The sequence below is a fragment of the Melozone crissalis genome, unplaced genomic scaffold, assembly GCF_028551555.1.
Source record: "Melozone crissalis strain CALT ecotype California unplaced genomic scaffold, PUWL_Pcris_2 ptg000079l_1, whole genome shotgun sequence".
Taxonomy (NCBI): domain Eukaryota; kingdom Metazoa; phylum Chordata; class Aves; order Passeriformes; family Passerellidae; genus Melozone; species Melozone crissalis.
Window position 1 is genome coordinate 4876736 of NW_026535856.1, and position 18077 is coordinate 4894812.

At 42.9% G+C, this 18077-nt stretch overlaps 1 gene segment (V, D, J or C); it reads right to left on the reverse strand.

The window, feature by feature from the left end:
* Positions 1 to 631: 631 nt before the first annotated feature.
* Positions 632 to 18077, reverse strand: part of LOC128946311 (Ig heavy chain V-III region HPC76-like) — a 49637-nt gene continuing 32191 nt past the window's right edge. Inside the window, 2 exon segments of the V gene segment in view lie at positions 632 to 745; positions 848 to 1195. Coding sequence covers positions 632 to 745; positions 848 to 1195 — 462 coding nt within the window.

The following is an 18077-nucleotide window of genomic DNA, read 5'->3' on the forward strand; positions in this document are numbered from 1 at the left end:
TGATGAACTCCAAGGGTCAGAATCTGGGGCCAAGAGTAAGGATTTGTTTCAAGGGTTGAGCTTTGTCCTCATCCCCATCTCCCCTTTGTCCCTCAGGGCTCCGGGCGGCCGTGACCCTCCTGGAGTGCGGGGGGGACCTCCAGCCCCCTGGGGCGTCCCTGCGCCTCCTCTGCCGAGGGTCTGGGTTCAATTTTGGCAGTTTTGGGATGGGCTGGCATCGCCAGAGACCCAGACAGGGGCTGGAAGCAGTCGCCAGTATCAGGTGGCAGCGCCTACTACGCGCCATCGGTCAAGGGCCGGGTCACGATCTCCAGGGACAACGGGCAATCTTCGGTGACGCTGACCATGAACAACCTCAAGGACGATGATTCTTCCACCTATTTCTGTGCCAAATCTTACAATACAGGAAGCTCTTATGCTGCTCCTTATATTGGCCATTCCGGTGGTGGCACCACCCCATCAGAGCCCCTCTTGTCCCCAGACCTAGACCCTTCCCCCAAACCTCAGCCCTTGACCCTTTGTCCCAAATCTCCCCCATTTGCACCAATGGTCAGCTCTGACCCCAAACCCTGCCCTGCTCCTGCCCCAAAAATCAACCATTGGCACCAAACATTCAAACACGTCCCCCAGTTCAGGCCTTGCTCTCCAAGAGTTCCCATTTCTGACTGTGCTCGATCAGCCAATCAGAGTTCAGGGAGCTGGGGGAGATTTGAGTGAAATGGGCAAAATTGGGGAAACTCCAGGGCTGCGGCAACAGGGGCAGAGATTGGGGGAATATAGCCAAGATTTGAGGAGAAGGGCTGGGATTTTGGGGAAGAATCTGTGGCGATTGGAGACATCTGGTGACCATCAAGGGCATCGGATCGCTGAGAGCATCATCAATAAAAACATAATCAGCACCCCAATATTTATGACGTCTGGCACAGAAATAGGATCCGGAATCCTCGTCCTTGAGGTTGTTCATGGTCAGCGTCACCGAGCTCTGCCCGTTGTCCCTGGAGATCCTGAACCGACCCTGCACCGACGGACTGTAGATGGTGTAGCCTCCATTGTAGGTGATGTGGGCGACAAACTCCAGCCCCTGCCCGGGTCTCTGGCGCACCCAGAACACGTCGTGATTGGCCAGAGTGAACCCAGAGCCGATGCAGAGCAACGTCAGGGACCCCCCAGGGGGCTGGAGGTGCCCCCCGCACTCCAGCAGGGTCACGGCCGCCCGGAGCCCTGCGGGACAAAGGGGAGATGGGGATGGGGCGATGCAAAAGCCAGGTGGAGCTGTCGAATTAATTAATGTGTGGATTGGGGCTAATTGCAGGGTTTAAGGAACTTTACAATAATGGAAACCTCTGTAGAATATTTTAGTCCAAAGGGAATTTGGGGCAAAACTGGGGAAGGGTTGGGGATTGGGGAGTGGCCGTGACCCTGCTGGAGTGCGGGGGGGACCTCCAGCCCCCCGGGGGGTCCCTGCACCTCCTCTGCCGAGGGTCCAGGTTCGATTTTGGGAGTTTTTCCATGGAATGTGTGCGACAGAGACCCGGGCAGGGGCTGGAGTTGATCGCAGCGATCTGGAGCAATGGTGCCATCTACTACGCGGCGTCGGTCAAGGGCCCGTTCACGATCTCCAGGGACAACGGGCAGAGCTCGGTGACGCTGACCATGAAAAACCTAAAGGACCAGGACTCCGGATTCTATCTCTGTGCCAAGGATGCTGATGGTTACGGTGCTGCTCCTAATGCTGGTTGGGGATGGGGCCATGGTCGGCAATCTCAGTATAACAAGCAGCATAAGCGCCACCAGTACCAGGACATTTCCCACAGAAACAGGATCCGGAGGGACCAAGAGGTGAGATTTGGGGCCAGAGCAGGGCAGGGTTGGGACGCAGGTCAGGAGTGGAGTCTGGGGTTGGAGGGAATGATCGGGGGCACAGGGACAGGAACAGGGGTAAGGACACCACCACCAACATCAGCATCAGAAGGAGCACAACAACTGTAAGCACCCTTGGTGCAGAAATAGGATCCGGAATCCTCGTCCTTGAGGTTGTTCATGGTCAGCGTCACCGAGCTCTGCCCGTTGTCCCTGGAGATCCTGAAACGACCCTTGACCGATGGCGCATAGCCAATGTTGCCACTGTTGTTGCTGATCCCTGCCATGAATTTCAGCCCCTTCCCTAGTCTTTGACGCATCCAGCCCATGTTGAAATTCCCGAAATCAAACCCGGACCTTCGGCACAGCAACATCAGGGACCCCCCGGGGGGGTTGGAGGTCCCCCCCCGCACTCCAGCAGGGTCACGGCCTCCCGGAGCCCTGTGGCACAAAGGGGAGATGGGGATGAGAAACCTGATTGGCTCTGGGCCTTCAGTGGGTGTGGCCAGCTGGAAAAAGGGATGAGACCCACCTGGGAGGGTGACCAGGAGCAGGAGGAGAAGAACAAATTGTCACAACCTGGGGCCAATTATTGGGATTTTGGCGTCAAGAGTTGAGCTTAGGCCATCCCCATCTCCCCTTTGTCCCGCAGGGCTCCGGGCGGCCGTGACCCTGCTGGAGTGCGGGGGGGACCTCCAGCCCCTCGGGGGGTCCCTGCGCCTCCTCTGCCGAGGGTTCGGGTACAGTTTTGGCAGTTTTGCCATGCACTGGTTCTGATAGAGACCCAGGCAGGGGCTGGAATGGGTCGCGGGGATGAGGAACGATCCAGCACCGGGTACACGGATTCAGTCCAGGGCCAGTTCAGGATCTCCAGGGACAACCGGGAGAGCTCGGTGACGCTGACCACGAACAACCTCAAGGACGAGGATTCCGGATCCTATTTCTGTGCCAAACGTGCTTATGCTGATAATTGGGGCCCTCCTGCTATTGGTAAATGCACCATTGGTGGATCCATTCCCATCTCAGTGTCCCCACCTGTCCCCAAAGACGAAGACCCTTCCCCCACACCCAAGTCCCAGGTCTTCCCCCTTTTTCCCAGATCTGCCCCCTTTGCCCCAATGGCGACCAAAGACCCCAAACCCCCAACTGGTTCTGCCACAAACCTGCCTGCTTTGGCCCCAAAACTCACCCGATTCTGCCCCAAATCCCCACTCTGGGCTCCCAGACGCAGCCGCTGGCCCAAACCTCACCCGCTGTCCCCAAATCTCGACCTCTTGGGCACTTTTTGGGCATGAGGGTGAGATTTGGGGCCAAGAATTGAGTTTGGGGCCAGACCCAGGGGAGGGTTTGGGGCCAATGGGCAACGTTGGGGGCAAAGGGGGCGGGGTTGGGACAAAGGGTCTGGGGTGGGTCAGGGGGGTTTGGGGAAGGGTCTGGGGACAGCTGGGGACAGGGACGGGGCTGAAACCGCAAACACCCACCCAACCACCGGGAGTGAAACCAATGGCATGGGCGGCATTCCAGCCACCATAGGAATCCTTGGCACAGAAATAGGATCCGGAATCCTTGTCCTTGAGGCTGTTCATGGCCAGCATCACCAAGCTCTGCCCGGTTTCCCTGGAGATCCTGAACCGGCCCTGGACTGAATCTCCATAGTGGGTGGTGCCAGCAGTGCTGATCTGTGCTACGACCTCCAGCTCCTGCCCGGGTCTCTGGCGGACCCAGCCCATCCCAAAACTGCCGAAATCGAACCCGGACCCTCGGCAGAGGAGGTGCAGGGACCCCCCGGGGGGCTGGAGGTCCCCTCCACACTCCAGCAGGGTCACGGCCGCCTGGAGCCCTGCGGGAAAAAGGGGAGATGGGGATGGGCCAAAGCTCAAACCTTGAACCAAATCCTGACTCTGGGCCCCAAATTGGGACCCTTGGAGTTCATCATCCTCCTCCCAGCTGGGTCCCGACCCTTTTCCAAACTGGCCACACCCACTTTGAGGCCTTCGACCAATCAGGTTTCCCATCCCCATCTCCCCTTTGTCCCGCAGGGCTCCGGGCGGCCGTGACCGTGCTGGAGTGCGGGGGGGACCTCCAGCCCCCCGGGGGTCCCTGACGTTGCTGTGCCACGCCTCTGGGTTTGATTTTTGCAGTTTTGGAATGTTCTGGATCCGACAGAAATCTGGGAAGACCCGGGAATACATCGCCAGTATCGACAGCAGTGGTGGTTACACCGCCTACGCGCCATCGGTGCAGGGCTGGTTCAGGATCTCCAGGGGCAACGGGCAGAGGTCGGTGATGCTGACCATGAGCAACCTCAAGGACGAGGATTCCACAGTTTATTTCTGTGCCAAACGTAGCAGTAATGGTTATGGTTGTGCTGGTCCCGCTCATATTGACAAGTCCTGCCGTGGCCCCAGCCCCATTGCAGTCCCAAGTGCCCACAAATTCCAGAAATCCTGCCCCGACTCCCAGCTCTGTTTCTGAAATCTTCACCAGTTGCTTCCAAACTCCGCCCCTTTTGCCCCAACTCCTGAATTTCTCCCAGTTTTTCCCAATTCACCCAAATCACCACCAGTTCCCTGGGCCCTGATTGGAGCAGGCCTGAACTGGAGGCCAGGTGTGAAGGTTTGGGGTCAATGGTTGAGTTTTGGGGCAGGAGCGGGGCATGGTTTGGGGTCAGTGCTGACCATTGGGGCAAATAGGGGAGATTTGAGACGAAGGGTCAAGGACTGAGGTTTGCGGGGGAAGAGTCTGGGTCTGGGGACAGGTGGGACTTGGAGGTTGGTGTGGATCCACAACTGGTGTCTTCATCAGAAGCAGCAGCACTCCAATCATTATCATAGCCAGATTTGGAGCAGAAATAGGATCCGGAATCCTCGTCCTTGAGGTTGTTCATGGTCAACGTCACCGAGCTCTGCCCGTTGTCCCTGGAGATCGTGAACCGGCCCTGCACCGATGGCGCATACGCGGTGTAGGAACCACTGCTCCAGATCGCTGCAACGTATTCCAGCCCCTGCCCGGGTTTCTGACGCATCCAGAGCATGGAGAAACTCCCGAAACTGAACTCGGACCCCCGGCAGAGGAGGCGCAGGGACCCCCCTGGGGGCTGTAGGTCCCCCCCGCACTCCAGCAGGGCCACGGCCGTCCGGAGCCCTGCGGGACAAAGGGGAGATGGGGATGGGGCGATGCAAAGGTTCAGCAGAGCTGTCCAATTAATTAATGGATGGATTTGCTCTAATTGCAGGGTTTAGAGAACTTTTCCATACAGGAAATTTCTGTTGGACATTTGAGGCCAGACAAAGGAATTTGGGAGAAAACCAGTGAAGGTTTAAGAATGCGGGAGCGGCCGTGACCCTGCTGGAGTGCAGGGGGGACCTCCAGCCCCCCGGGGGGTCCCTGCGCCTCCTCTTCCAAGGGTCCGGTTTCGACTTTGGGAGTTTTGGAATGTTCTGGATCCGCCAGAGACACGGGAAGGGGCTGCAATGGGTCGCAGGGATCTACAGCACTGGTGGTTACACCGAGTACGCGCTGTCGGTCAAGGGCTGGTTCAGGATCTCCAGGGACAACGGGCAGAGCTCGGTGACGCTGACCATGAACAACCTCAAGAACCAGGATTCCGGATCCTATTTCTGCGCCAAGGTTGCTGGTGCCAGTTGGGGTAATGATGTCTCTGCTCTTGGCCTCAACCCCTTGACTGGGTCCCCTCCTGTCCCCAGTTCCCAGACCCTTCCCCCAAATCTCAGCCCTTCACCCCATTCTTGACCCTTTGTCCCAGATTACCCCCATTTCCAACACCACCAACCATGAAGCAAAAACCCTCAAACGTGTTCTGCCTCAAATCCAACAAAGTTGGCAAAAATACTCGCCCAATTCTTCCCGAAGTCCCCACTTTGTGCTCCCAGCCACAGCCACTCACATGAGTTGTGATCCTTTGTCCGCAAATCGGGACCCTTGGCCTCAAACCCCGACCTTCAGAGCAAAGTTTTGGGGAACAAAGAGGAGATTTGGGGTGAGGAGTTGTGGTTTGGGGTCAGCGGGTGAGAACTGGGGACGAGGCAGAGCAAGCTTGGGATAATTGGTCAAGGGCTGGGTGTGGGCTGGGGGTTTGGGGGAAGGGTCTGGTCAACGTGGATGGGGGAACATGGGGATGGACGTGGCACTGTCACTACCAGAAGGATTACCAGCATCAGCATCCCTGGCACAGAAATAGGATCTGGAATCCTCGCCCTTGATGTTGTTCATGGTCAGCATCACCGAGCTCTGCCCATTGTCCCTGGAGATCGTGAACCGGCCCTGGACTGATGGCGCGTACCAGGTGCTGCCACCATTGCTGTTGATCCCTGCGATGTATTCCAAACCCTGCCCGGGTCTCTGGCGCATCCAGAACATTCCATAATCCCCAAAACTGAACCCGGACCCTCGGCAGAGGAGGCACAGGGACCCCCCGGGGGGCTGGAGGTCCCCCCCGCACTCTGCAGGGTCACAGCATCTGACTCCATGATTCAGAATGCTGAACTATTGCTCTATTAAATCTCTACTATATTACATTAATATTATATTTTATTACATTAAAACAATATTTTATCTCATTATTACTATATTACATCTCATTAATATTATATTATATCTCATCAATACTATATTATATCTCATTAATTCGATATTATATCCCAAAAATACAATACTATATCTCATTAATTCTATATTATATCTCATTAATACTATATTACATCTCATTAATGCTATATAATATCTCATTAATTCTATATTATATCTCATTAATACTATATTGCATTTATACTAAAGAGATACAAAAAATTCCGTACAAAAGACCCTAAAATATCCTGAAGAAACCCCGCGAGTGACTGACAGAGCCAGGTCACGGCCTGGAGCCCATTGGCCAAGGAAACAAAACAATCTGCAGCAGAACCCAAATGATGAATCCCTGGCGGGGAACAATCCCCCTGACACATTCCACACCTGCAGAAACAGCAGGAGCAGCGAGGAGAGATGGGAATTGTTTCATCTTCTTCTTCTTCCTGAGCTGCTCCAGGAAAAATAGTTAGAGAGGGAGAGAGAGACAGACAGAGAGAGAGGGAGAGAGAGGATGGTCTCTGACTCTGAGCAGGGAACGAGAATGGCACAGCCAGGCCCCGTGCCCATCTCCCCTTTGTCCCGCAGGGCTCCGGGTGGCCGTGACCCTGCTGGAGTGAGGGGGGGACCTCCAGCCCTCCGGGGGTTCCCTGCGCCTCCTCTGCCGAGGGTCTGGGTTCAGTTTCGGGAGTTTTGGAATGAGCTGGGTCCGCCAGAAACCCGGGCAGGTGCTGGACTGGGTTGCGAGTATCCACAGCAGTGGCAGCGCCTACTACGCGCCATCGGTCAAGGGTCGGTTCACGATCTCCAGGGACAACGGGCAGAGCTCGGTGATGCTGACCATGGAAAACCTCAAGGACGAGGATTCGGGATCCTATTTCTGTGGCAGAAGTGTTGTTGGTAGTGCTGGTTGGAACGCTGCTGCAGGCATTGGTCACTCTCATATTTAGGTTGCATTTGGCTGTGTTCCTGTTCCCCGGTCCGCTCTCTGCACATTACCACAAAGTGGACTAAAATCTTAACCCTTGGCTTGAAGTATCGACTTTTATAACAAGGTTTTGGGGCATAAAGTGGAGATTTGGGGTCGGGAGTTGTGGTTTGGGGTCAGCGGGTGAGAATTAGGGCCGAGGCAGAGCAAGGTTGGGATCGATGGTCAAGGGCTGGGTGGGGGCTGGGGGTTTGGGGGAAGGGTCTAGGGAACGGGGATGGGGGGGGACATGGGGATGGGGACACAACCATCATCATCTCCCCTATTAGCAACAGCACTACCAGCACCAGTATCAGCAGATTTTCCGCAAAAATAGACGGAATCCTCGTCCTTGAGGTTGTTCATGGTCAGCATCACCGAGCTCTACCCGTTGTCCCTGGAGATCGTGACCCGGCCCTTGGCCGATGGTGCATAGTATGTGCCGCCACCATCGCTGTAGATCCCTGCGACGTATTCCAAACCCTGCCCAGGTCTCTGGCAGATCCAGTACATTCCATAATCCCCAAAATTGAACCCAGATGCGCGGCACAGCAACGTCAGGGACCCCCCAGGGGGCTGGAGGTCCCCCCCGCACTCCAGCAGCGTCACGGCCGCCCGGAGCCCTGCGGGACAAAGGGGAGATTGGGATGTTGCCAAAGCTCAACCCTTGACCCCAATCCTGACCCTTGGCCCCAAATTGGGACCCTTGGCCTTCATCATTCTCCCCCCAGGAGGATTCTACTCCTTTGTCCAGCTGGCCACACCCACTTGGGGGCCCTTGACCAATCAGAGTTTTGATTTCCATCCTCTCCCCTTTCTCCCGCAGGGCTCCGGGCGGCCGTGACCCTGCTGGAGTGTGGGGGGGACCTCCAGCCCCCCGGGGGGTCCCTGCGCCTCCTCTGCCGGGGGTCTGGGTTCAGTTTCGGCAGTTTTGGGATGGGCTGGGTTCGTCAGAGTCCTGGGCAGGGGCTGGAATGGGTCGCGGGGATCAGGTACGATGGTGGCAGCGGATTCAGTCAAGGGCCGGTTCACGATCTCCAGGGACAACGGGCAGAGCTCGGTGACACTGACCATGAACAACCTCAAGGACGAGGATTCTGGATCCTATTTCTGTGCCAAATGTTCTTTTACTTCTGGTGCTGGTTGGGGTGCTGCTGCTTTTGTTTATCATTTTCTTCCTGTCCCCATGCCCCAGAACCTTCCCTCCAACCCCTGTCCCCACTCCTGAGCCTTTGTCCCAACCTTGCCCTGCTCTTGCCCCAAATCTCAGCTCTTGGCCCCAAATCACGGCCGGTTTCACCCTGAGGTCAGCCTTGTCCCACAAATCCCAAAGATTTTTTCCCAACTGGACCCATTCTGGCCCAAAATTGCAGCGGTGAAACTGAGTCACAGCCACAGACCCAAATCAAGCCCATTTTCACCAAATCTCGACCATTTGCACCCAGATTTGGGGACCTTGGTTGAGACTCGGACCCAATAGCTGAGGTTTGGGGCCAAGAGCTGAGATTTGGGGCTAAAGCAGGGCAGGGTTGGGCCAAAGGGTCAGGAGTGGGGTCAGGGGCTGGGGTGTGGGGGAAAGGTCTGGAAAACGGGAACAGATGGGGACACAGGGATTGGGCCATGGTCAAAGTCATAGACAGCAGCAACCCAACTACTATAGGCAGATTTCCCGCAGAAATAAACGGCGGAATCCTCGTCCTTGAGGTTGTTCATGGTCAGCGTCACCGAGCTCTGCCCGTTGTCCCTGGAGATCCTGAACCGGCCCTGCACCGACAACACGTACCAGGTGGTGCTGCCAGTGTTGATATAGGCGACGTATTCCAGTCCCTGCCCAGGTCTCTGGCGGATCCATTCAAAGTCAGAACTGCCAAAATCGAACCCGGACCCTCGGCAGAGGAGGCGCAGGGACCCTCCGGGGGGCTGGAGGTCCCCCCCTGCACTCCAGCAGGGTCACGGCCACCCGGAGCCCTGCGGGACAAAGGGGAGATGGGGATGAGGGAAAAAATCCATCCAAATGTTGATTCTTGCATGCAGATCCTGGTGTTGGCCCCAGATTGTGGCACTTTCTCCTCCTCCCGATCCTGCTGGCTTTCCCAGGGGGCTCGAGGACCCGTTTTGGATCTGGTAACCCCCAGCCGGACCCACACCTGGATCCGGGGCCTCATCCCCATCTCCCCTCTGTCCCGCAGGGCTCCAGGCGGCCGTGACCCTGCTGGAGTCTGGGGGGGGACCTCCAGCCCCCTGGGGGGTCCCTGACATTGCTGTGCCAAACATCTGGCTTCAATTTCACAAAATCTGCAATGTTCTGGATCCGCCAGAGACCCGGGCAGGGGCTGGAATACGTCGCGGGGATCAACGGTCATGGTTCCACCCCCAGATACGCGCCATCGGTCAAGGGACGGGTCAGGATCTCCAGGGACAACGGGCAGAGCTCGGTGACGCTAACCATGAACAATCTCAAACACGAGGATTTCGGATCCTATTTCTGTGCCAAAAACGCCTATGATGGTTGGGGTTGGGAGGCTCATCCTGCTGGTTCTAATTTTGGTCTTGTCCCCATCCCTGTTCCCCAGGTCCTTCCCTCAAACCCTTGACCCCATTGTTGACCCCCACGGACCCAAATCCATCCCATTTTCCCCAAATCTCGACCATTTGCACCCAGGTTTGGGGACATTGGTTCAGCCTTGGAGCCAAGAGCTGAGGTTTGGGGCCAGGAGCTGAGATTGGGGCAAAAGGTTCAGATTTGGGGCCCAGAACGAAGATTTGGGGCCCAGAATGAAGATTTGGGGCCAAGAATGGAGATTTGGGGCCGGGAGTGGAGATTTGGGGCCGGGAGTGGAGATTTGGGGTCAGAAGTGGAGATTTGGGGCCCAGAACAAAAATCTGGGACCAAGAACGAAGATTTGGGGCTAAGAACAAAGATTTGGGGCCAGGAATGAAGATTTGGGGCCACAGGCTGAGATTTGGGGCTACGACTGCAGATTTGGGGCCAAGAATGGAGATTTGGGGCCAGGAGTGGGGATTTGGGGCCAAGAACGAAGATTTGGAGTGGGAGTTGAGATTTGGGGTGTAAGGCTGAGATTTGGGGTGAAGAACCAAGATTTGGGGATCAGAGCTGAGATTTGGGGCCAAGAATGAGGATTTGGGGTGAAGAGTGAGGATTTGGGGTGAAGAATTTTTATTTTATTTTATTTTATTTTATTTTATTATTTTTTTTATTATTATTTTATTGTATTTTATTTCGGTTTTTTTATTTAATTTTATTTTATTATTTTATTTTATAATAATTTATTTTGTTTTAATTTTTTTAATATATTATTTTATTTTATTTTCATTTATTATTTGATTTTATTTTACTTGATTTTATTTTATTTTGATTTATTTTATTATTTTATTTTATTTTATTTTACTTCATTGTATTTCATTTTATTTTATTTTATTTTATTATTTTATTTTATTTTATCTGATTTTATTTTTTTCTTTTTATTCCTCTTTTAGCTTAATTTAATTTTTATTTTATTTTATTTTATTTTATTTTATTTTATTTTACTTTACTTTATTTTGGATTTTTTTATTATTTTATTTTAATTTTTTATTTTATTTTTTATTGTATTTTATTTTTTTTATTTTATTTTATTTTATCTTATTTTATTTTATTATTTTATTTTATTTTTTTTATTTTTGTTTTATTTTATTTTACTTTTTTTTATTCCTCTTTTAGTTTAATTTATTTTATTATTTTATTTTATTTTATTTCATTTCATTTTATTTTGTTTTGTTTTATTTTATTATTTTATTTTATTTTAATTTATCATTTTTTTACTTTATTTTACTTTATTTTATTTTACTTTATTATATTTAATTTTTTTAATTTATTTTTTTATTTTACTTTTTTATTTTATTTCATTTTATTTCATTTTATTTCATTTAATTCATTATTTTATTTTATTTTTCTTTTTTATTCCTATTTTGGTTTCATTTAATTTTTTTTTTCTTTTATTTGATTTTTCTTTTATTTTCTTTTTCTTTTTTTATTCTCATTTAAGTTTGATATCATTTTATTTTTATTTTATTTCTATTTTCTAACATAATTTTATAGTGATTTTATTTTTAAATCTAGTTTAAACTTTAATTTCAATATAATTTTATTTCTATTTGTAATTTTTATTTTATATTTTCATTTTAAACTCATTTGAACTTATTTAAATTTTAATTACAATTGCAAGTATAATTTCATTTTTTAATTTCATATTAAATTTATTTTTCTTTTAATTTTCCTTTTCTTTTCCAATTAAATTTCAATTTAATTTAAATTTCAATAAAATAAAATAAAATAATAATTTTATTTTAATGATTATTTTATTTGGAATTTTATTTTTTACTATAATTCACTTTGAATTTTTTTCATATTTTTAATATCAATTTTAATTTTATTTTTTCTCTTGATTTTAATTTCTTATTGCATTTTCCATTAAAATTTTATTTCTAAATTTATTTGAAGTTAATTTCCTTTTTCCTATTCACATCATTTTCATTTTATTTTTTTATTGTGTTTTCAATTTTATCTTAATTTCAAAATGGAATTTCAGCCTCAATTTTACCTTTAAGTTCCTTTTTAATTTATATATTTATTTTATCTTGTTTAATTTTATTTTACTTTTATTTTATTTTTATTTCTTTTTTATTTTTAATTGACTTTCGATTTTGATTTATTTCACTTTAATTTAAAATGATATGTTTATTGATAACTTTAATTTTATTTAAAAATTTATATTTTTATTTCCATTTTTAATTAAGTCATATAGTAAATTTTGTCGGTAAGTTTATTTTTATTTAATTTCATTTAAAGTTTAATTTTAATTTTAATTTTCCTTTTAATTTTTATTTTTATTGAATTTTAATTCTTGCCAATTTTGGAACTTTTAATTCCGATTTTTGTGATTTTCTGTTATTATTGGTTTCCAGGTGAATTTTTTAATTTAATTACGATTTTATTTAATTTAACTTAATTTAATTAATTTTAGTTTAATTTAGATTATTTCTATTTTATTTTATTTTAATTGAGTTTATTTTCGTTTAATTTAATTGATTTGAAGTTTTATTTTGTTTTATTTCCTTTTTGTTTAACAAAGTTGAAGTAAATTAAATTATTATAAATTTAAATGAATTTCAATTTAAAGCAAATTTATTTTATTTTATTTCTTATTTAATTTTATTTTATTTTTATTGAGTTTATTTTAGTATAATTTAATTTATTTGAGGTCTTCTTTTGTTTTATTTCCTTCTTATTTTACAAAGTTTCGGTAAATTAAATTGTTTTAAATTTAAATGAATTTAAATTAAATTTATTTCATTTTATATCTTATTTTAGTTTATTTTATCTTTATTGAGCTTATTTTTGTTTAATTTAATTGATTTGAAGTTTTATTTTGTTTTATTTCCTTTTTATTTAACGAAGTTGAAGCAAATTAAATTATTTTAAATTTAAATGAATTTCAATTTAAAAGAAATTTATTTTATTTTATTTTTTTATTTTATTTTATTTTTATTGAGTTTATTTTAGTTTAATTTAATTGATTTGAGGTCTTATTTTGTTTTATTTCCTTTTTATTTAGCAAAGTTTCAGTAAATTAAATTATTTTTAATTGAAATGAATTTGAATTTAAAGTCAATTTTTTTTTTAATTCAATTTTAATTAATTACTTCCATCATTAATTTATAAACTTTGTTTATTTGAGGTTTATTAATGACAATATTTTTCATTTATATTTTTATTTTTATAATAATAACAGTAATAATAATAAAAACAACAACAATAATAATTTTAATAATAATAGTAATAATAGTAATAATAAAAAATAATAATAATTATATTAATAATAATATAATACTAAAAAAATAAAATATTTATTTTATTTTATTTTATTTTTATTTTTTTAAATTCTATTTTTAATTAATTACTTCCATCATTAATTTGTTAACTTTGTTTATATGAGGTTTATGAATGGCAATATTTTTAATTTATATTTTTATTTTGGTAATAATAATAATAATAATAATAATAATAATAATAATAATAATTTAATAAAATATAATAATAATAGTAGTAACAATAATAATAAAATACAACAACAACAACAACAACAACAACAATAATAATAATAATAATAATAAAATTATAATAATAAATATAGTAATAAATATAATAATAGTAAATATAATAATAATAATAATAACACAGTAAATTTTTTCTTTTTAATTGGTTTTATTTCTATTATTTTTATTTCTTATTCTAATATTTGGCCAGGTTCCTTCCTCGCTAACATTTATTAACATCAATTAAAGTCAATGACCGTTTATTAATGGCTATTAATTAATATTATTTCAATCCAAAATAAAAGAATTCCATTTTCTTCTGGGTTTTCTTCGTTCTTTTCGTTTTTTCCCTTTGGGGATCAATGAAAGAAAATGGAATTAAAGGGAATAAAAGAATTGTAATCAAATCAATGGAAAATTGAAAAAAAAATCAAAATTAAATAGAAAATTCAGTGAAATAAAATAAAATAATTCAATGTAATTGATGTGGTTTTTATTTTATTTTCCTTTATTTTATTACAAGCTATTCGTTTATCATTATTCGCATTTTGATTTAATTGAATTTATTAAGATTTATTTTTATTATTTTCATTATTCACAAAAAATTTATTTTATTTATATTTGTTTTTATTCATTACAGCGTATTCTTTATACGCGTTTATGCGAATGGATTTTTAAAATATTGAAATTAAAATGAATTTGAATTAAAATTAAAATGAAATCATTAATTTAAATTTTAAAAATTTTGAATTTTAAATGAACCAAAATTGAATCTAGAATTAAATTTAAATGAAATTAAAATAAATAAAAAAAATAGAATAGGATAGAATAGAATAAAATAAAATAATGTAAAATAAAATAAAATAATGAAATAAAAAAATATAATATAATAAATTATGAAAAAAATAAAATAGAATAAAGTAAAATAAAATAAAATAATAAATTAAATAAAAATAAAATAAAATAAATAAAATAAAATAAAATAAAATAGAATAAATTAAAATAAAATAAAATAATAAATTAAAATAAAATAAAATAAAATAAAATAAAATAAAGTAAAATAAGATAAAATAAAGTAAAATAAAATAAAATTATACATTAAAATAAAATAAAATATTAATAAAATAAAATAAAATAAAATAAAATAGAGTAAAGTAAAATAAAATAAAATAATATCTTAAAATAAAATAAAATAAAATAAAATTAAATACGATTAAAAATAAATGGGAGAAAACAAAGTAATCAGAAAAAAACAATGAAATAAAAATGAAAAAAAAGAAATCTAATAGGAAATAAACAGAATAAGTGGAATTAATAATTTGTATTTTTAAAATAAAAAATTGTATTCAATCCGAAAGAAAGGGCGAGATTAGGAATTGAAAAAAGGGAATGAAAATAAATTTATAAAAATAGAAAATGGCAAAAACAGAGGCAGGAAATTGATGCAAATTAGGGAGGAAATGGGGGGAAAAGAGAAATAAAAATCAATTAAAGCAGAGGAATTAAAAACAAATAAAGGAGATTAATTGAAATCAATTTGATAAAATAAAATTTATTCAAGGAAGGGATGAAAATCCAGGAATTAAATCCCAAAATTCGATAAAATACAAGAATAGGAATTTAATTTAATTTAATTTAATTTAATTTAATTCGATTTTATTTTTTAAATAAATTTTAATCTTATCAGTGATTTATTATTATAAAAAATTCAAAATAAATTTATAGGAAATTGAACTATTAGAAAATTGATATTGAGACAAATTAATTTATAACAATGTTTAGATTTTTAATAAATAAAAATACAAACTTGTATTGGTAGAATTTATTAATTTATGATAATCGGAATAAATAGAATAAATTGGTATATCTTTATTAATTTCAAATTTTATAGTTTTTATTTAAAAAATGGATCAACTTATATTAATGGAAATTAATGCAATAAATTAATTGGCTTTAGTAATTGAAGTAAATGTTTAATTCAAACATTTATAAATTTATATTAATTTGAAACAATAAAATAAATTTATAGGTTTTTATTGATTGAGAAAATTTCTAAGAATTTATTCATAAAATTAATAAATTTTTATTTTTTTAAACGAATAAAACATATTAATAGGCTTTCATTAATTGAAATAATATTTTATTGGAAAAATTATAAATTGATATTAATTGAAATAAATAGTTAGAAAAATTAAAATTTGTCTTAATTAAAAATAAGTTTATATTACTTGAAATTAATTTAATTACAATAAACAAACCCCAATTAAACGAAATAAAACTGCAGTTGATTCCAATTAAACTAAACAAACCAAACGCCAAAAAAAGGAATCAAAATAGCGATAAAATCCCAAATCAATTAATTATAATTTAAAAATTAATTAAAATAAACCCAAATCCGCAGTTTCCCGCCTCCTCCTCACCAGCGGCAGCTGATTGGTCGAGAGAAAAGGGCGGAGACCAATCAGCGCCGTGCGCGGGAAGAGCGCCCTTGGGGGGGAAAATCTGCCCAGCGACGGCTTCTCATTGGTCCGGAGGCGCCCCGGGGAACCAATCAGAGGCAGGGATCCCCGAGACATGGCCGCGAATTCACTGAGGGCGCCCCCAAACCCCCCGAAAATCGCCCCAAAATCCCTTTTAGGACCCTTAAAATCCCCTCAGAACTCACAAAATCGCCCCAAAATCTCTTCCAGGAGCCCAAAAATGCCCTCAGAGTCCCAAATTCCCCTTAAAATCTCTTCAGAAACCCCAAAATTCACCAAAAATGCTCTCAGAGCTCCAAAATCCCCTCAGAAATCCAAAATCCCCTAAAATCCCTTCAGAGCCCCCAAATCGCCCCAAAATCCCCTCAGGGACCACCCAAAAAAAATCCCCGAATCACTTCCTGGACTCCAAAATCCCCCCAGAAACCTCAAATGACAAAATAATTCCTTTCAAGACCCCAAAATCCACTCAGAACACCCAAATTTGCCCCAAAATCCCCTCAGAGACCCCAAATCGCCCCAAAATGCCCCCAAAAATTCCCTCAGAGACCCCAAAACCGCCCCAAAATCCCTTCCATGACCCCAAAATCCCCAAATCCCTTTCAGGACCCCCCAGAATCCCACTCAGAACCCACAAAATCCACCCAACATCCTCCTGGGACCCCCTCAAAATCCCCAAATCTCCCCAAAATCTTCTGGGCCCCCCCCAAAACAATCCCCCAAAATCACCCAAAAACTGCTCGGGACCCCAAATCTGCCCGAAATCCCCCGAAATTCCCCCTCAAGACACCCAAAAACCCTCCTGGGACCCCCTAAAAATCTCCAAATCTCCCCCATAAATCCCAAAACGCTCCAAAAAAACCCCAAACGCCCCCCAAAACCCCCTCCCAAATGCCCCCAAAATTCAAAACCCCCCCAATATCCCAAATTTCCCCCCAAATTCCCCCCCCCTCAAAAAATTGGGAAAAATCCCAAATCCCCCCCAAAATTCGCTAAAATCCCCCCCAAAATCACCAAATTCCCCCAAATTTCCCCCCAAAATCCCCCTCAAAAAATCCCAAATCCCCCCCCCCCAAAATTCGCTAAAATCCCCCCCAAAATCACCAAATTCCCCCAAATTTCCCCAAAATCCCCCCGAAAAATCCCAATTCCCCCAAAATTCGCTAAAATCCCCCCCAAAATCACCAAATTCCCCCAAATTTCCCCCCAAAATCCCCCTCAAAAAATCCCAAATCCCCCCCCAAATTCGCTAAAATCCCCCCAAAATCACCAAATTCCCCCAAATTTCCCCAAAATCCCCCAAAAAAATTCCCCCCGAAAAATCCCAATTCCCCCCCAAAATTCGCTAAAATCCCCCCCAAAATCACCAAATTCCCCCAAATTTCCCCCCAAAATCCCCCCAAAATTCCCCCTGAAAAATCCCAAATCCCCCCCAAAATTCGCTAAAATCCCCCCCAAAATCACCAAATTCCCCCAAATTTCCCCAAAAATCCCCCTAAAATTCCCCCCGAAAAATCCCAATTCCCCCCCAAAATTCGCTAAAATCCCCCCCAAAATCACCAAATTCCCCCAAATTTCCCCCCAAAATCCCCCCAAAATTCCCCCCGAAAAATCCCAATTCCCCCCCCAAAATTCGCTGAAATCCCCCCCAAAATCACCAAATTCCCCCAAATTTCCCCAAAACCCCCCCAAAATCCCCCCCGAAAAATCCCAATTCCCCCCTCAAAAGTCGCTAAAATCCCCCCCAAAATCACCAAATTCCCCCAAATTTCCCCAAAATCCCCCCCAAAATTCCCCTCAAAAAATCCCAAATCCCCCGCCAAAATTCGCTAAAATCCCCCCCAAAATCCCCAAATCCCCCCAAACCCCGCGAATTTCCCCCCAAAATGCCCGGAATCCCCCTCAAATCCCCCTTACACATTTCCCTCTATCTCATGTCTGTGTCCTTTGATGTACAGACAACGGCAGCAACACCCAAGGAACGGTGACATTTGCAAATCATTCTCACCCCACAATCAGATCTCCCTGAACAACAACACCGTGTCCTTCCATCTTTTTGCATTACCCACCACGTGCAACCGGTTTGCGGA